Source organism: Chelonia mydas, chromosome 3 (assembly GCF_015237465.2).
Source record: "Chelonia mydas isolate rCheMyd1 chromosome 3, rCheMyd1.pri.v2, whole genome shotgun sequence".
NCBI classification, from domain to species: domain Eukaryota; kingdom Metazoa; phylum Chordata; order Testudines; family Cheloniidae; genus Chelonia; species Chelonia mydas.
Window position 1 is genome coordinate 127,343,500 of NC_057851.1, and position 20,886 is coordinate 127,364,385.

Below are 20,886 nucleotides of genomic sequence, written 5' to 3' on the forward strand. Positions count from 1 at the left end.
CTTCCCGCAGCTCCCATTGGCTAGGAACAGCGAACCACGGCCACGCCTACAGAGGTCAATGTAAACAAACTGTCTCATGGCCCGCCAGTGGATTACCCTGATGGGGCACGTGGCCCGTGGGCCACAGGTTGCCCGCCACTGCTTTAGAAGGTAAGCCATGTAAATGTAAGCAAGACACACTGTTAGGTTATCTGGGCTCTTCACCCTCGGAGATTCATGACCAACACACAGGACCAAGTGCAGATGGTAGGTGAAAGTCCCAATAATGTCTTAATTAACTTAATCAGATAAATGGCTACCTCATTTCTAACAGCTGTTTTTCTAACTGTTACCACTTTATAGCGCTGAACTGCTTTTCCCTCCCATGGATTCTTTGTATAGAAGTTGTTTTCATTATATGTCTTTTGGGTTAAGCAAGAGTGGTAGGAAGCAACCTATATTACCATGATATAAAAATAGGAATTTTAATACCAGCAAAAACTATGCAAATTTATAGAACTAAAGCCAGACCACAGATCCCAATCAGCACCACAATTCACTGGAAATACTAACACCATCAGAAAATTAGTTCAGACAAAAAATATTAGTGAATGCCTACCTACAAAAGAAATTAACCACTCCCCCCTGCCCAACTGACTAGTTTGTTTCATCGTGCAAACATAAGAATTTTTTGTTTTGGTTCTGAGACTCCATTTTTGTATAATGTTACATGTTTACTTTCTGTACAAATACAAAAAAGAATAATGTTTCATTGTTTGGTACATCAGAAGGAGACCCCATGTGTCTTTTGAAGTTTTGGTCCTGAATTACTAACATTGTAGCTCACAATTCTAATATTGCAAAATACTAGTTAAGAGTCCTATGGGAACCTTCGGAAAATGGAAACTAATGACTAATCCCCTAGGAAAGAGTGGTATAAAATACAGGGCAGTGTTAAGGTTGTCTGGTTGCCTCAGTGCCTGATTTGCTAGGGGAACTGACAATGCGTTTGTGAGTATCTGCGGCTGCGTATATGTGAGAAGGCCATGTACATGGATATTGCTTTAAACCATACTGGCTGGGTTTTGTGGTTTTGAGGTTAGTATTATAGTCCATTAGCAGTCTTTGCTGTTTTTTTGCAATTGTTTGTTTGAATAGATTGTTAAAATGCAATTTTTTTTTTAGCCTGGTTTCAAAACTCTAATGTGACTCTCAAGAGAGGTGTGTGCATGCAAACATGGTCATTTCACTTCCCAGTCCCTGGACTAAATTATGGTAACCTGAAGTCTTGACTGCCTCAGGCTTCTGTTTCTAGTATTTCTGCTTGAAAGCACTCTGCGCCAGCCTGCTACCAGGCTTACAGGTGTCTTCCTTCCAAGAGTCCAGAGACACTTCTCACCATTCTTTACTCCACTGTGTGACACTGATGGCAAATCTGATACCCACTGCACATCACGGTTTACTGTACAATAAATATATCAGTCCACCACAGACATGATCTGAAGCTGCCAAGAGGCCTTTTTCCTAATTAGACATATCTGATAGAAAGATCATACGAAGAGCGAGTTACCTGGCACTGAACTACCGAGCAGACCTCAAAGCACTGAGGTGGTCTGCTCAAAAAGGGCTTTAACGTAGCCATCAACAAACTGATAAAAGAAAATGGAACAGGGCAAGATTGAGTCCAAGTGCCAGAAATGCCATGGATGTGCCAAAGTACCAAAAACCCAGGCACTGAAGCAGTACAAACTGAACAGAGGCTGATAGTTCCCTAATTTTCTAGGCCTGTTACTGAACCAACTGCAAGGAAGACTAGTACATTTAAGAGACTTTATAAGAGATGGAGTGATGCAGAAGCACAGCAAAACAGAAACCTGTTCACCAAACAGTGGCCAGGAAAGGACTGACTAGAAGGCTTGGAGAACAGCATTTATAATCTGCATGGGTTCGTGAACGACACGCAGCGGGAAGCCTGGCTCACACTGTACCATGCTACTGCTGTCCTCAAGGGTCAAAATTCATGAAGACGCTGCAAAACCAACAGAACTCCCATTAAGGTGCTAAAATCCTGTCTGTAAAGGGTTGGGCTTTTTGCACCAGTGTAGCTACACTAATACAAACCACCCACCCTATGCAGACTCATTGCACTGGTGTAAAACACGATTTGCATCAATACAGCTCATCCACGAAGTCTAAAAACTGACAGCAATTTTTTCTTAACCTCCTCTCAATTAAAAACAAACAAACACCACACATCCGGATAATTAAAAACAGAGTTTATCAAGGAAACAAATGGCAGACCCTTGACTGTAGCTGTAGTATCACTGAATGCTAAAAACAGACACACACACCCCTATTTTATCAGATTATAAATTAGCTGCTGCGGAGTAGGCTTTAAAAAGTTACATAATTACAAATAACCACCACATTGTTTCCAAGAACCTTTATACATCTTTTTAATTAGATTAGCTTTACAAGCAACTTGAGAGCTCTTTATAACGAACACTGCTTTTCAAATTACATGACTTTATAAGCAATCTGTAAATGAATCCTGAATTTCTTTGCCTGTTATAGAAAAAGGTCTCGTGTGTTACAGCTGGCTAATGTCATGAATAAAAATAGTATTATGAAGCTTTATCTTTATTTAACCAGGACTAAACACATACAGGTCATAAGACAGTTTAAAAAATAGTTTTAAACAGGGACCTGCTTTGTGAGGCTAAGATTGAAGATTTCAACTGACATGAAATGAACAGATTCTAAAAGGATACTGTTAAAGAAATGGCTGCTCTGATTTGTTGACCCTTTTGTAATGATTGACAAGAAATGATGAAGCAAAAAATTAAGCACTCTCTTTTTTTTAACCTCTCTGGCAAGCAGAAACCTATACAGTGATTAGAATTTGATACTTTGCATACCTGCAGCAATAGACGTTTGAATTACAGAGGGACTGGAACAGAATTGAAAGGTTTATGCTGTACATTTCTGAAACAAAACCAATCAAATCTCCATCAAAATAATACAAAAGCAGATAAAATGAAAAGTGGTGGCTTTTTTGTGTGTGTTTGTTTGTTTTGTTAAAGCTGGCCTAATGCAATGCACTGCACTGTAGACCAGACAGTAATGAAGATTTGCACTCCTTGGTCAGGCTGGCAGAGGCACTTACAGTAGAGAGGTGTCTTGTCTGATTTTCTGGGAATGGAGGAAAGAAACTAAACTGTAAAGGGTGAGGACTAATTAAGGTCTGAACAAAATGAGAATTTTTCCTTAAGGTCTCCTCCAGTGTATCACAATACTGAATTTCCCCCACGCCCCATCCCACCCTCCACACACACACCAGTCAGTCTGTCACTAAATAAAATTAGGGTTGTTGGGTCTTTTTTTCATGTTTTACATGAATAGTAATCTTTTTAATAAAAATTACTGAGCTTTCCATAGAAAAGGTCTCTGATTGAATACAAACTATACAGATGCTAAAACTGTCGTAAGCTGTAATATTATATACAGAAATATTTCTGTACACTCACATTGTTTTGGCTATGTAAGGAAATCAAGGACAGATAGAAAAATTGAAGGAGGTGAGCTCAAATACCAAAGACATTTGGATGCTGCCTTTTAGGATTTTCTTTGTTCTCTCAAACTTTAAAGCTCAAGACTAGAGCATCCATCTCTTAAGTAACAGAATTTCAAAGCTTTTGGATGTCTCATCTTTATTCTGTAAAGTCCGTTTTTCCTTTACAAAAAATGAAAATGTAAAAATAAAGTAATTTTTTCCCGCTAAATACTCAGGACTGATCAAAGGCCAGTGCCTTTTTGGGGAAATCCTTCAGCAGAGTGACAATCTGAAAATGTATTACACATGAAGCTTGTAGTGATGCACTTCAGCCTCAATGTACTGAATGTTCCCTTGATACTATATAACAGACCAAGGTGCCAGCCTGCAGACCAGATGGGACACCAATATTCAGAAAGAACACAAAGTTTGTGAATTTCAACGTTCTATTAACTTATATACAGTAAAAGAACAACTTTCAGGAAGGAAGAAAAAGGTGGAATTCTCCTGTCAAATACATAGGGAGGAGGTTCTGGGTACCTCTAAAAGCCTAGGAAAGCCCTTATGTATCCTAGGAACTTGACGGTATTTACCAGGTCCCCAAAGCCACCTACAGCATGGATAGTGTCAAGTTCACTTAGTGCCAGTCACTTAAAAAAAAAAAAAAAAAAATACAGAATCCTTCCCCTCTGTGGATTCAACATACAACACCATGAATTAGAAATTGCTGATAGTAAGATAGTGATTTGTTTCTGTTAACAAGTTTCATAAAGGACAGTCAAAAACAATACAGCAGCAATCTTTAAAAGTTCAAATTAGTGTGAGATATGAACGTAAAACAATCAGGTTTTTAGCTGGTAATTAAAGTGCTCCTTTTCTGACTTTAGATGTAAAGAAAATTAAAGTGATCATCAGTTACTGGCAATTCTTATATTAAATTAGGTATTTCATGGCAGAGAACAGTATGAACAGTTTTACAAAAATAGATCAATGATATTTTGGAGAATACTGTATTTTTACTCAATTTTGATAAATTGTACCTGGTCATACAAAAATTACCCCAAATCCAAACTTTACCGTATAAAAAAAGGGAGAGATGAATTGGATGACAGGTCTGGCAAAATATAAGAATGGAAAAATTCTATGTAGGGCACTTATTTCATGTCCATATGTGTACGCTATTTCTTACTGATTGCTTATCTTCTTTACATAAGCAGTCACAGGTCTGGAGTCACAATCACATAGCACAATGCTTCAGCAGTCAAAATCTTCTGTTTGATGCAACATTGAAACGCTGTGTTTGTTTCCTTATTAAAACGTTGATTTCTTGTCAATTTTTCTTTATCCCATTATTCACATTCAAAAGTTAATAGTTTACTGGGGGAAAGTAGCAAGGAGAGTTGGCTAGATGAAATGCTTTATAAAACGTCTTTCCCAATTGAGTCAGACGGTTTATTGAGTTCAACCCTCACACCTTTTTCACCTGCAGAAAAATAAAAAAAAATACATCAGCATAATGTGTAAGCATGTGCTAAAGAGTGTGCCATAATAAAAACTACTGTGCCACTTCTATGCCTTCCTGTTGAAAGTTTGGTACCATACAAAATAGGTATTTTCAAAAGGTGTTTAACACGCTTCAGAAAATAAAATACAAATTCATATACTTATTACCTCCTGATGAGCCAAATTCTGAGCAACTACTTTTATATTCAGGAGAAATTTTTTCAAACCTTGGTGCTTAAAGTTTGGATCGTAGGTGTCAATTGATTGAATTATGGCTGAAAACGGAGTCATTTACTTAACTGTTCAAATATGGAGTTAAGAGCCTAACTTCAGACAGTCCATTTCAAAAGTGTAGGGCTCAGTCCTTACACAGGTAAACTCGCAAAGAAGTCAAGTGAACCTCAGCATCTGGTCCATCATCATTTTACTTTTGTGAAGAGAATTACTGAAGAGAAATTTGTTACATCTTTATCCTTTTTAATATACAACATCCTATTTGAGGTATACCCTAAATTGCCACCTCTCCTGCCCTTTTCATTAGAAGTGAACAGAAATACTTTAAAGTAAAATTGAACTGTTTAAGTCTCCAAATCATTAACAGAAATCAAGTATTTAGTTTTATCATTTTTAAATCTATACATATTAATGAAGACCTATCATCTACCAAGGCCAGAGTTGAAGTGCTCAGATTTCTGCATTCCCTGGAAAACTGACACCAAAAGCAGAGAAGGAGCTACATTCCTCATACTGCTTTAGGAGTCTGTGATGTCATCAACTGTACCAGGATAAATAGAAATCGTAAGCAGTGTGTGCATCTGCTCCCACATTTGGCTCCCATTTAAATCAGAGTCAAAATTCTCATTGACTCAGAGGAAGTCAGATTAGAACTAGATTCTCAAGGTGGTGAAAGTCACCATAGAGCCACTGACTTCAGTAGTGGTATTCTAATTCCCAGCAGCTGGGAATCTGGCCCTATAACTATATATGCAAAAATATTTAAATTGACCTTTACTGCCAATGCCATCAACTACTTCACATCAATTTCATGCATGGCAGCAGAGCTAAGCCGCTCATTCTGATAAAGCTTGCTTATTTGCACAGGAAAATTAAATCAACTTCCTCTTGAAGGACAAACCACAAGAGGAAGGCAGATTTTAGCTAAGTGGGCTTAGGGCAGCCTTGCAGAAGCAGCGACTATCACAAAAATCAACAATTGTAAATGAATACATTCTCAATTCTTTTATTCCAGATATTCAGTTTTAGCTTTCTTTGCTTTTCAATACACACACTCCATTCAAGCGGATTTATCAAGTCCTGTCCAACTGTTAAAATTAACTTATATTTCAGGTACTTGAAAGGCCCCCATTACTCTCTAATATATTTATCCTAGGTATTAGGGATGGGGAGAAGTAATATCCCAGTTTTACAGACCAGGAACAGACACACAGAGGCTAAGTGACTTGCCCAAAGTCATGCAGAAAGCATTTGGCAGAGCAGGGAACTGAATCTGGGTCTCCCAAGTTACAGGCTAGAGCAGAGGTTCTCAAACTGGGGCTCAGGACCCCTCAGAGGGTTGCGAGGTTATTACATGGGGGCGGTCGCGAGCTGGCAACCTCCACCCCAAGCCCTGCTTTGCCTCCAACTTTTATAATGGTGTTAAAATATATATATATATATATATATATATATATATATATAAATAAAAAATGTGTTTTTAATTTATGGGGGGGGGGGCGGAAATCGCACTCAGAGGCTTGCTATGTGAAAGGAGTCACGAGTAAAAAAGTTTGAGAACCACTGGGCTAGAGCCCTAACCACTGGACCACCGTTCTTCTAAAACATGACTACACAAGTCATGTTAACCCTCTCTTGGTGACTGGTGTTAAGAATATTTAGACGTTTTTTCCAGAAAACCAAGAATATATATAATATACAAAAGTGATTCATTACCAGTTAGATATTTTACTTTAGCTCGTGCTCTTTCATCTGCATCAAAATACCACACTGTTATTGCGTACCTATAAAATGGATGAAAATACAACAAATGAATTCCTAAACTCTGGAAAACAAACAGTGATGTTTATTTACATAATACAACCCGTTTAATTGTTAGTTTTCTTCAGTACATTTGATAGAGTAGGATTATGGGGAATAGGGGGAGAAGATTTTCTGTTAATTTCCACTGTTTTAATATTATTTATATGAAGGAAATTGTCATTTGAAAAGACAAAGTGGGTTTGCCATTGATGTTATGAATCTGCATTTTTCCAGTAAATGCTATACAATTATTAACCAAATCACATTCAGAAATTGTATTGTATAGTCTGCAGCCAGACCATCTTAGGTTGTGGTCTCATATTTCATAAATTAAGCAGGTTCAAGGTAGTGTCATGCTGATCATTCACTGGGAGGGAGAAGTAATTATCCCTTCCAGACAGATCAACCAGCATTCTATAGCCCATGTATAGTGCATGATAGGCACTTCAGAAATATTTTAGTAGTTTCAGTAAGTGGCACCCTTCCATCTGAATCAGTACTGAACCAATGCCCCAACATAGCTTCCAGGGGTATTGTGCCTTTGGAAATACAATCTTTCAAACAAGATAGAATAAAGAGGAGGTCCCGCACACATGTATTTAAAAATCCTATGGTACTTTTTGCAAAGGAGGTGGGGTGTTGAACTAAATAGGCTAGAGCATAAAGGTTATTACATTCTGCCTAATCAAAAACCCACAAATTTTCAACAAGCTGCCTGTCCTTCACGGTCATGTAGTGTTGCTGTACACTGTTAAACAATAACATGCTTCAACCCAGGAGCAGCTGATTTCTGTAAATTGAAATATGTAGATTGCTTTATGGCTCAGATTAAAAGTTCCATAAATGGAAGCTATTTATGCTTCTAGTTTACATTCTTAACATGTAGGAGAAACATGAATTCTCTAATTCCTGTTGCTTGCATTAGTTAGTAAGGTTTTCTTTTAGACAAACAAAATACTGCCAGACTATTTCTGCTCTGACTTGAAAATTTAATGTTTAAATATACATTGATTTATTTAAAGCATTAGAAGTAGCAAATAGCTTGAAGTCCAAAGTCTCAAAATGATGTTAAGCAGAATTCCCCTTTACTATGCACCACAGTTTAGTATAGTGGAAAATCAAAGTTAAAATCCAGTCCAGATAAATTATGAGCTAATTTTTTTGTTAGAATTTTTTTCTACTCCACTCTTCACATAAAAATAGACATATCTGATTACATAACTTAAATTTTCCATATGATCCAGATACTTGGTTCTGGATGTGAAATTCTCCACAAAACAGATTTTTAGGGAGTAGCAGCAACATCATTAGACTTTCATCATTCTTGTTCTAGTGTTGAAATACAGTAACCTCTGCTGCCACAAATAATTATGGGCAACATCGACCTTGATATTTCTTAACTTTTGAGTACTTAAACTTTCAGTCAGAATATTCACTCTCTTAAAAGGTTTAGACTTTTTTTTTTAAATGGAATTCTCCCCCCCCCCCCGTCCCTGTTCCCACCCCCCACCCCCCAAATAAAAGGAAAATTTCAGACTATGAAATTTCTATTTGGCTAGTTACCACCAGAATGCCCTGTTCTGTGCAAGGTGCTCAGTAAATCTGCCAAGGGCTCCTCTTCCTCCTCACGCACTTCACCTAATGTGCATCTTGCGCGAGTGCACACCTTAGAAGGTGCATACTGAGTGAGACGTTGGTCTTACGATGCAATTCATCCAATGTACTCACTTCCTACAAGATCAAACACATACACTGTGCACCCAAGTTAGTCTGACACACACACACCTATATTCCTTTGTGGTGTTGCTTTAAAAAGTGCTTTTGTTCTGATTAGGATTATCCCACTTTGGACGTGCAGTAAACGCTGCTAAACAGTACGTAATCATCATCATCTAGCTTTTATAAGGGGCTTTTCATCAGCAGAATCTCAAAGCACTTTACAAAGGCCAATATCATTACCCCATTTTGCAGATGAGGAAACTGATGCAGAGCAAGGAAGTGATCTGCCCAACGTCACCTAGCAGGCTAGTGGCAGAGCCAGGAATAGAACTGACATCTCCTGATTCCCAGCCCACTATCGTATCCCTTAGGCCACACTGCCTCACCAAATCAATGTAACCAAAACAGTCAACAGGCTCAATGAGGGCTATTTCATCTTTTTCCCCCCCTACCTAATTTCAACTTTCTACTCCCAGCAGTTTTGACTATAGCCACTCCTAAAAAGATAGCAAGAATTTAAAAACAGGAAAACACATTTTCTACCTATGATCTTTGTCCTCAAAAAAGCCTGAAACATACATTTTTGCTCAAATTAATGATCCTTTATGCAAAGAGCAAGGACTTAAAATTAAAATTCTGGGCAACATTAAGTATGGGTTTCACTACTAGCATCCCAGCTTTTACATCTTGACCTATCAAAATGTTATGTGCAACATGAAATGTGGATTCTACAGAATTAATAATTACAATGATTTAGTAGTTAAAGTCCCCCCAGTGGATTGGCAGATAGCATCTGGTAATGCCACATTGGAGACACCGGTTTGGCAGTGACCGCAGATATGTTCACCACCATTACCACTCTGCTGTAGAATTAGTAGCACGTTGGTGACAGTTAAGTTCTGTTTGCGATTCAGACAAGGAGCAACATAGTACTCCATGTAATAGAGAGAGCTGAGTACAGAGGAGCATCCCATCCTTTCCCCAGTCATGGCCACTTTTGTGGTGTAAAGCTGGCAGGAGAGAACGAAGGAAATTTTAAAATAAAAAAAAAGACAGTAACCTCCCCAAATTAAAAGAATGGCAAAGAAAATTGCTGTGACTAGCCAATCTCAGACACATGGTGTCTAACTAGGAGCAAGAAGGAAAATTAATACAATAAAGGCCTAATAAAAAGTCAATTGTAATCAGTGAGAAGACATCACTTACTATGAGTAGGACCCTACCAAATTAACGGCCGTGAAAAACACATCACGGACTGTGAAATCTGGTTGTAGGGGAGGGGCGGGGCAGGGCTGGGGGCACCCCAGCTAGGGACTCCTATTGTGCACCAGCCTCCAGCTGCTAGTCCTGGCCTGGGCTAGAGAAGGAGGGGACTTCCTCTTCCCCTGCAGGGGCTGCTCCTGGAGCTGAGTCAGACCCACCTCCAGGAACCTCTTCCAGCTGCAGGAAGCTCTGTGGCTGCTGGCTGGGTGCCCAGCTCTGAAAGCAGCGCAGAAGTGAGGTTGGCTGTCAGCCCCTGACCCAAGCAGGAGGCTGCAGCTCCAGCTGCCTGCCCTAGGCACGAGATTGCCAGGAAAACCCAGACATATGGTAACCCACCCCCCCTACTCTGTGACCCTCACTTCTGCTGGCTTTTGAGCTGGGTGCCCAGCCAGCAGCTGCTGCTCTCCAATTGCCCAGCTCTCAAGGCAGCACTCCTGCTAGCAGCAGCACAGAAGTAAGGGTGGCAATCCCACGACCCCCTACAATAGCCTTACAACACCCCCGCACGACACCCCATTTTGGGTCGGACCCACACAGTTACAACACATGAAAGTTCAGATGTAAACACCTGAAACCATGAAATTGACTATTTTTTAAATCTCATGACCATGAAACTGACTAAAATGGACAGTGAATTTAGCAGGGCCCTAACAATGTGCTCTGTATCAGCCCATGTATGAGACTGATATAGCTTTGTGAAATCAAAATTACCAGTGGTGTCCTGTTTTGAGTATTTATGTACAAAAAAGGATTTTCTGAATACTCAAAATTGTACCCAGAACTAGATTTTCTAGAAAGAGGAGAAAATGCATAGAAAGACAACAGCACGATGGCACTCTGTATGTTTGCAAAGGAGCCTCAAATTGTACAAGAAATGGGCTCTGTTTCAGGCCATACTATATTAAAATTTCCTCCTTGCTCTTAGTTTGTCATTATATGTTCTTCTTCCTCTAACAGAAGCTTTGTGAAGTAGATTCTTACATCTCATTCATCTTACCTTGTAGCAAATGCTGGTTGCACTTCATGAGGGTTACGGCGGTCAGACCAGAAAAACAGCAGTCTATCAAATTTGGGTTCAATATCAGCAAATTGAGCTTTGCCTTCTGGGAATATTCGAAGAATACCTCCACTTACCTAAGTGATTTAAAAAAAACAGACAAACAAAAAAAAAACCAGTCGTAAATAAATATTTACTCTTCATCCAGTGATTTCAAGGTTCTTTACAAATAGCAACTCTCAACACCTGTTTTACACTAAAAAGGTTTTTTGTTTTTTAACCATTACCCATTTGAGGAAGCGAGACAGATGTTAAAGTGGTGACCGAAACCACAAAGCAAAATCAACACAGCCCAGAATAGCAGAGTTCTAATTCTGAGTCCCACTAGGTTTCGCTCTCTCCAAGGGCAATTATTGATTTGCTAATGATACATTTAAAAACTCACGAAGCTGTAATTTAAAATAAGAAAAAAGTTGACAACTCTTTTTTTAAGCTTTTGGGAATCATTGTTCTTTGGGTGCCATGTCACTGTCACTTATTTCACTTATGTCACTTATTTCAAGCTCTTCCAAACTTGGAGCTCTTAAATAGGTGGGGGAGTATGCAAAGCTACAGAATACCAACATCAGAAAAAGGAGAGAGTTACTCACAATGAATATTTTTCTAAAGATCCTGGTTGTCTTTGGTCACATCACGCCTCCCTCCAGCCGGTTGCTCTGAGGGTATCATATCCCTAGTTTTTTAGCAATACATAACCATTCTAGTACTTTAGTATATACGCTATTGTGGCATCTCTAGAGCTACTTTGACATTGTTTTCAATGGGCCTTCATTTTCTCCAGAGGAAGACAGTAGTTTGGTGATTATGTGGAGGCTATGGTTCTTTTTCCCCCCCTCATTCTGTCCCTTCTCCACCCAATGATGCCTCCCTTCTACCTCACCAAAGCCTGCCTTTTCTTCATCCCTGTAATTCCTTCACCCCTCTCCTAGGAAGGCTGCTGCTACTGTCGAGGATATGGAGTGGACTGGCTCTATTCTGCTCCTCCACCAATTTGTGCTTCTCCTTGGGGCCAGAAATCATACTGGTAGTTCAGGCGAGGCAGGTCAGCTACAGATAGTTTAATCAGTGAACAGGAAAGAACTCACTACACCTAGTGAAAGCCTCCTCAAAGCCACGAACTGATCTTTGCACCTTCTCTGTTGCATAAAACTCCCCCAATAAAATCAAAGTAATTAGTGCTCCAAATGCCAGTCTGGGCGGCTGTTGCTAAGACCCTTGAGTAATTTTTAAAGGAAAATCACCAAAATGTTTAACCCTACCAATCTCTTTACAGTCTGAAACCATGCCAAAATGGGCTAGTAACTTACTTTTTAAATGAAAGAGGTTTACCATTTTGCATAGGGTGGTCAGAGGTGCAGGCTTTGTGGGCTCCCCCTGACCAGGCTACTTACACTCACTCCAACTCAGATTTAAAATCTTCAAATTGTACACAAATATACCATCTCCCCCACAGGGCTGCAGAGTGAAGTAGTGTGTGTCATGAAAACCTTTGAACATGAAAATCATCATCATTGAACTCAGCTGTGGCCAGTTAAGCACAGGGATTTGCATATCAGATCTGATTGGTTAATATTCCTCCTCCTATCAGTTCTCTCACTTTTAAGGCTAAGCAACAGAAATGTATTGATAAATCACATGACTTTTCAGACAATCATGAGTGAGCTTTTCTTCTGTACTTAACAATAGGGAATAATCTCTACATAATTTATTCTTCTTAGTCCCTTGGCAATGCAATCTTTGTCAGGGTCTGAATTCATGTTATAGTTCTGCATCTCTTGTTCGGCTGTACTGAACCAGGATTAGCTACCAACATTTCCAAAGTGTTAACTGCATTTAGACATGTTGGTCAAGCCCCAAATCCTAGAGAGTAACTAGAAAACCACTGGCTAAAAGCCAAATGGAGATTTCTATTAGATCCTGCACACAGAATGATCAGAACAGTGATAGCTACAGCCATGGTACCCATCTAGTAGTCTATGGGCTAGTTTATATCACAAAGGCTTTGCCAGTATATCAACAATATAGTGAAGACATTATCTTATACCATCAACAAGATTCCAGGCAAGGGAGATATCCTTCAGAACCTGAATTTATTAATTCTGCCATAAAGTACATTAGACTTTTTGGGAGCTCATAAAAGATCTTTTCTAAGTCTTAGACCTGGTCTATAAGCTGTTTTTGTACTGGTATGACTATTTTGATTGACGGAGATTTAAAACAACCCAACACAATAGTTACACCGGTACAACCCCTAGGATGGTTGCAGTTATGCCGCTATAAAGGTGCTTTATACCAGTATAGCTTATTCCTCTTCCTGCATGAGTACAAGCTATATATATGGCATCTGAATGCTGGTATAATTGTGTCCACACTAGAGGGGGTTGCATTGCTTTGAACTATACTGATATAGTTAAAATGGTACAACTGGTGTTTTTAAAACTCCTCCTTAACCTCCAGCTTCTCCCTTCAGACAGAATAGGTGTTGGCTACTGTTTAATGCCAGCTTGACTAAAAAAAATTTAAAAAATAAAAATTTAAAAACCCACATGCACTACAAAGTTGAAGCACATATAGTATCCTTCATTTATACTTTCATACTGAATCTCATTAATACATTCCCTCTTCAGTTACTTTTTGTTTAATATCAATTGGGAAAGAGAGATTTGTTCTGTTTATATTACATTAATGTGTATTTATACATAAGCTTATCATAATTCTTAGGTATCTGGGGTGCTCAGATACTAGTGTAATTGGCTTATTTTTTAATCAAATAAGACGTACAAAAAGTATACCATATTAAGCTTATTAGTCCCTTCCAGCCTCCCACTCCAGGAGGTTCTATCAATATCCTTCAAAACCCTGAAGCAATAATGCTTAATATTTGGTACACCTCACCAAGGTTTACAAGGAATTCTCCTATTTTATTTAAATTAAAATATAAAGTAAGTGACATGGAGCTCAGTGAAAAGCTTCAGGACCAGGAGCAAGAATCCTAAACACACACACACACACACACACACACACACACAGTGCAAAAAATTTGTTAATAACTTCTCTTATATAGAAGAGAAACTACATACCTTGGCATCCCAGTCTTTATTAAGATAATATATACATGTGACACATCTTCCATCTCCATTTGGATTATCAACATGACGCACATATCCTGTTCCATTGCCTGGATAACAAGCCACCATTGCCTGCAATCAAAGAATCACCATATGAACCAAAGGGACATTTCTCCTACCTGTTAAAATGGATTTCTTCACTTCATCTATGTCAGTTCACACTTAAAGCTTTTACTCCAACTCACACCTGTTAATAGGCATCAGCATCCATTGAAAGCTCCCTGAACTGGTGTAGCTATGGAAACAATTTACAAAAATGAAAAACATTCTCTTTACTTTCAGCTCCACAAGACCTGACTCACTGAAAGACTCTGAACAAAAATCCTAGCGACAGGAAATATCAAGTAGAACTTCTTACTCCCTACCTGTTTGAATGACTCCACAATGAAAGGCAGATCTGCAAATGAAAACTTAAAGCCTACATTATAAAAATCATTCCTTCAAAATATTTTTATATATAAAACAAACCCGCCACAGAAGAACCCCTACTACGCTTTCTAATTGATAGTTCGTTAAGATGGATGTGGACAAGTGGCAGATTCCATTTTTTTTGTGAATTAAATCTATCTGAATTATTTCCCATGCTAAGCAATTTCACATGAAAAATTTAAGGATTTTATACTGCCACCCATCATCATAATACTTTGGTACCTATAATCATACACCATATTTTTTGTTTTTCTTTTAAACTACAATTATGACTTTTGAATTTTTGCAAAGGGTATGATGGCTTCCTCCCCACCCCGACAAACTAGACTTAATGAAGGTCCATTGTCTAGAGATCCTTTCTAAGCGAAGGCATCACTAACTGAGTTAAAGTTAGACTAACAAATTTAGCTCAGAATTTCAAACCCTAACCCTAAATTTTCAAATGGCTGAGCAAAGTTTCAGTCATACTAATCTTATTATAATCAACAAGAATTGTATAGCTTATGCCTTGCTTAACACATTAAAAACATGCCCCTCACAATTTGAAGCCTTTCAATGCATGCTTTGCTGGCACTATGTTTTGATACTGTGGTTGGGAGAGATTACTGGTTCTGTGGATGAAGGGAAAGCAGTGGATGTATTGTTTCTTGACTTTAGCAAAGCTTTTGACACGGTCTCCCACAGTATTCTTGTCAGCAAGTTAAAGAAGTATGGGCTGGATGAATGCACTATAAGGTGGGTAGAAAGTTGGCTAGATTGTCGGGCTCAACGGGTAGTAATCAATGGCTCCATGTCTAGTTGGCAGCCGGTGTCAAGTGGAGTGCCCCAGGGGTCGGTCCTGGGGCCGGTTTTGTTCAATATCTTCATAAATGATCTGGAAGTTGGTGTGGATTGCACTCTCAGCAAATTTGCGGACGATACTAAACTGGGAGGAGTGGTAGATACGCTGGAGGGCAGGGATAGGATACAGAGGGACCTAGACAAATTGGAGGATTGGGCCAAAAGAAATCTGATGAGGTTCAATAAGGATAAGTGCAGAGTCCTGCACTTAGGACGGAAGAACCCTATGCACAGCTACAGACTAGGGACCGAATGCTAGGCAGCAGTTCTGCAGAAAAGGACCTAGGGGGACAGTGGACGAGAAGCTGGATATGAGTCAACAGTGTGCCCTTGTTGCCAAGAAGGCCAATGGCATTTTGGGATGTATAAGTAGGGGCACAGCAAGCAGATCGAGGGACATGATCGTTCCCCTCTATTCGACATTGGTGAGGCCTCATCTGGAGTACTGTGTCCAGTTTTGGGCCCCACACTACAAGAAGGATGTGGATAAATTGGAGAGAGTCCAGCCAAGGGCAACAAAAATGATTAGGGGTCTGGAACACATGACTTATGAGGAGAGGCTGAGGGAACTGGGATTGTTTAGTCTGCAGAAGAGAAGAATGAAGGGGGATTTGATAGCTGCTTTCAACTACCTGAGAGGTGGTTCCAGAGAGGATGGTTCTAGACTATTCTCAGTGGTAGAAGAGGACAGGACAAGGAGTAATGGTCTCAAGTTGCAGTGGGGGAGGTTTAGGTTGGATATTAGGAAAAACTTTTTCACTAGGAGGGTGGTGAAACACTGGAATGCGTTACCTAGGGAGGTGGTAGAATCTCCTTCCTTAGAAGTTTTTAAGGTCAGGCTTGACAAAGCCCTGGCTAGGATGATTTAATTGGGGATTGGTCCTGCTTTGAGCAGGGGGTTGGACTAGATGACCTCCTGAGGTCCCTTCCAACCCTGATATTCTATGATTTCTCGAGGCAAAGCTTTTTTAAAAATGTTTCTTTCTATAATATAGACCAACATAGGGTATTATAGAGTTTATTCCAAATGCAAGAAATTGCTGTTTGGCACACAGATCGGAGGGTATTTTAACAGCAGATTTTAAAAGCACTTAAGGTTCATTCAGTAAAGACTTATTACAGTCTGAAGTTTCCATGTGTTAATTATAAATGGAAAAGAAGATCTTGCTACAAGAGTAAAATCCAACCTACATATTTTAACATTTAAACACAAATATAGTCCTATGTAGAGAAATTAGAATATACTCTTTGTTAAAGATGGTGTCAGTAAATACAAGTTTAAAATTTGGTGAACCTTAACATAAAGTATGGACATATAGTCACGTTAATGCAAAAAGCTAAGTTAATATGACATTACAGCAGAAGTCTCAAAGCCACAAAACCCACAGAATTCAGAGTTTGCTTAATCCCTTAAATGCATTCACTGTTACAGGGCCTCACATTATGTAAACATATTACACAGAGTAATGTGACCTAATATTTGGCAAGGTCAACATTTATCACTGTTGCCACAGGAAGATTAATTCAGTATTGTTTAGATTTTGTGGGTTTATGGTACCAAACAATGTCATATTAGTGTTCTGTAACTTCCTGTTTTTTATAAACAGGAATTAACGAATGAAAAATGAAGCTAGTTTTGAAAAGGAAGACATTTGGCTTCCGTAGAAAGCCAACCTCTCTTTTGAAAAATGTCAGTCTACCACAGAACCAGTATCTGGTCCTCTAGAACTTGCACAGCTTTAAAAGCTGAGTAAAGTTTCTGCTGGATCCAGCCTCACCCACACCTATCCCCAGCTGTTATAATTTCATCTGCACCTCCATCCAAATGTTAAGGAATATTAAAATATATAAAATGGTAAGTTATTTGAGATATTTGGATGAGAAGTGCCACATAATTCCATTACAGATATTAAGCCTCAACACCCAGATGAAACAGTACTACTAAACACATGTAACAGAACCTCTCTGTCTCAGTTTTCTCCTAATGACTTGAAGATCATTCATTGAGTCAGTGAGAATCAAGAGTAAAACCTACAAATCCTGCTTCCCATACCAGTCCCTTCTAACCACCAGAAAATACTCCTTTTAAGACCCTTAAGTGCATCCAGGGAAGACAAGTTACTCAGAATAACATAGCTTCCACAAATTTGTAACTCTGGAAGGAAACCAAATGAGTAAGTTACAGGAAGATTCTCTTCATTTACTGTTTCTTGACGTGATCCAGGAGACTGGATTGTACAGTTTTAATTCTGCCTATTGAATTTAAAGGAGAGCCTTCAAAGCCATCTGAAGACGCAGACCTGCGAGCCCTTTTTAAGATAGTATAATGAAGACCTAATTATCACCATTCAATCCTTTAATGTAGGATTTCCAATAAATATGTTTAAAGTCAGTTGTCAGTAATGCTTGAGTGTGTTTTCTATGATTCATGTGAATCTAAAATACTCTCAATGCTTAGAAACCAACTTTATTTTTACTTTACAGTCTATTAGTAGCAGAAGCAAATACTAAAAGAAAATAGTTTTGCTGTGACACTTTACCTAGCTAATATATATTGGTCATATCAGTAACTCAGCATTTAGGAGCAAAATGGAAAGCAAACTGCAATAAACTGATATCACATACTATATTTACATATATTGCCTTATTATTCATTCTCCTGCTCTTCCCCCCAACTGAATTACTCTAAAGGAAAACTAGAAAGCTTACAGTTTCCATAGTGTCTGTGAAATGTATTTTTTTCTTTGCCCAAACAATATAAATATGTTCTCACGTACTTCAAAGTTATTCATATTTAAGAGAGTTTTCATTTTGCTACTTAAGGATACAGCAGTTATATATATGTACAATGAAATCACACTGTGTTCATATGATATAGGTGTGTGTGTATGTATACATATATAAAATTGAGGTGTAATACCTTTATTTTTATTTCTAGCTAACCCTTTGGAAGGCAATACTGAAAATAATGCAGAAGTAAACTTGTAGCCGAAAGACGTACCATTTAACAGAATATTTTCCATTTGGTTAGAAGTTGTGTCCAAAGACTTAGCCTGAATTGATGCCCCTTTTACTGGATGTTTTTGGTAACAGGAGACAGAAGTCTCCAATAAGGAACATCAGAAACTGGGAAAAAACTCCTACTAGTCCTGCCCCAAGATTGAAAAAAGCTGCAAGAGAAAAGATAGTAATGATCCTCTGGGTCTCTGGCCAGATCAAACATTTCAATGAGATTACTTCAAGATTCAGAATGTTTTAGGTGGGTAGAAAGACAGTCACTTCTCCAGATATTCTCTACTGACCGAGTACATGATTACCTTGAAGGGACAGAGAAGTGTCCATCGCCAAGGTAGAGACTGAAGTTGTAGGTGTCTAGAAAGGCTGGACAGGAGCACTGATATCTGGGAAGCTTCTCTTATTCTAAAATGCAATGTGCAGACTGGTGCTGATTCAGTGGCTTTACAATTACACTGCATCTGTGGCCCTTTTCTCCTCGAAGAGCAATCTCTCTTTACAGGATTACAGCCATTTGATTTGTCCAGAGGCAAGACAGAATGAGCTACTAAACCACTATCCACTGCACTGCTCTGCAGACAACTGCTGGCAGGCCGAACAAGATGGAGGTGTTGGTTGGCAGGTCTGGAGTGAACACGGATGGAGGAATGAGGAAGGACAGAAGCCTAGGCTTACCTTTCCCTGAAGATTCCAGCTATTTGGATTATCTGCTAGTTGAAGTAGGTATGGGTTAGATTGCTTTGCTGATGAAAGCCACCAGGAAGTGAGGGCTAGGTTGAACTTGGCCACCGTCTCTCTCTCTCTCACACACACACACACGTGTGCATATACATATACACAGAAATATTGTGGGAATTGATCTCCTGGATCAGGCAGGTTGGTGTAATGGGACAGACTGCTCCACTGTGTTTCTGAAGATGGCCACTGAAAAAGAGTGTGGTGAGATAGTGGGCTAGGCTAGGCTGCACTGAAACACACAGTGAGGGAGCAAGAAGGAATGAGGATTCAGCACAGAGGATCTCCACTGCAGCTTGCCCTTAAATGAAGGTCAAAAAATTTCAATTACTGAAAACAGAATTCTATTTGATGTTCTCTGCAATCTGCAAGATGGAGAACAGTGATCCTAAAGCCGCCCTCTCAGGTGGAAGCAAAATAAACTGGTGTCAAATGGTATGATGTGGTAGTCTGACCTCTGAGGAAGAAAGGGAAAAAACCAAAAGTGGAAACAGCCTCTACAGTGGTGGAATGACCAATGGATGCCTATATATGAGCAGTAGTTTATATTCTCTTAGGGAGCTTTCATGCAGTCCATGAATGAATGACTGTCCCACATTGTGTCAGTCAAAACAAGATTTCTTCTGAGAGCTATTTTCTAATACTAGTCTACCATAGGATACCTAGCAAAATAAGTGAAGTAACATATGTACCCTAGAAAGTCTGACAGCTCAGGATCTGCTTTTCCACTCTCCTTTCCCCCTAAATGATGCATGGGATTTTGGTTCTAATTAATTTAATCCAAGAGATTAACATGTTTTAATCTATCCAAAAGCAGGTAAAGCATAGACAGTGCAAGATTTGACATACTGCACACAAGCTTAATTAGCAGTGTGAGGATTGCTGAATTTCTTTCACTTCCCTTCTGGGCCACCAATTAATTCCAATCGGAATGGCAGTTTAAAGAAAATAGACATGTCCATTAAAATAGATTAAAAATCAATGCATTTCATAATTGCTCGGTCAGAAAGTGGAAAATTTAAGGTTACTAAAATAGTCTAAATATGACCCAGCAACCAAGAGCTGAGATTCCATATCACATTACCAAGCCTTAAACCATCCGGGCACACACTATACACAACTGGTGTATCATTTAGCAGAGAAGAGTTCAGACACTGTCATTGTGTCTCCACAAAGCTCTCCTAACTGCCTCTTTAAAATGGAATTCTCTTGTATTCAACAGTACACGGTTATGCAATAGGGAGCTCCAGATGGTGCATATGATAATGATAGGTGATCTACACAGTAATCTCTTCCATATTATATGCATATACACATACACAGAAATCTTGATGGGCTTTTAAATGAGATCTGGGAAATCTAGTCCTAATACATTATATACATACATATATTACACACATACAAAACCTGGTTCCCTCAAGGGCTGAAAACAAGAATGTCAAAGTATCATGAAAAGGAACAGACCTTTTCACATTATTTTTACATTCTTGTTTTCAGACCTTGATGGAACCAGGAAGTGTAGATGCACATATTTAAAGTCTAATTATGTTAGCCAGATATTTTTTAACTTGAGTTCAAAAAACAGAGGCTTGGGTTTAGTTTAAATATTGGTCAAGTATGTTCTCTTT

At 38.9% G+C, this 20,886-nt stretch overlaps 1 protein-coding gene across 4 annotated transcripts in view; it reads right to left on the reverse strand.

Moving 5' to 3' along the window:
- Nucleotides 1–2,240: 2,240 nt before the first annotated feature.
- EGLN1 (egl-9 family hypoxia inducible factor 1) overlaps nt 2,241–20,886 on the reverse strand; it is a 46,529-nt gene continuing 27,883 nt past the window's right edge. The window contains exons 2-5 of one of the 4 annotated variants that reach the window (XM_007062416.4): nt 14,192–14,311; nt 11,052–11,188; nt 6,986–7,053; nt 2,241–5,015 (exon numbers count right to left, since the gene is read on the reverse strand). In XM_007062416.4, the coding sequence (XP_007062478.2) occupies nt 4,951–5,015; nt 6,986–7,053; nt 11,052–11,188; nt 14,192–14,311 (390 nt within the window). In that variant the 3' untranslated portion in view covers nt 2,241–4,950. Of the gene's footprint in view, nt 5,016–6,985; nt 7,054–11,051; nt 11,189–14,191; nt 14,312–18,555; nt 18,679–19,063; nt 19,448–20,886 lie in introns of those variants that run through there. The other 3 variants (XM_037895240.2, XM_043543290.1, XM_043543289.1) reach the window with 3 other exon arrangements.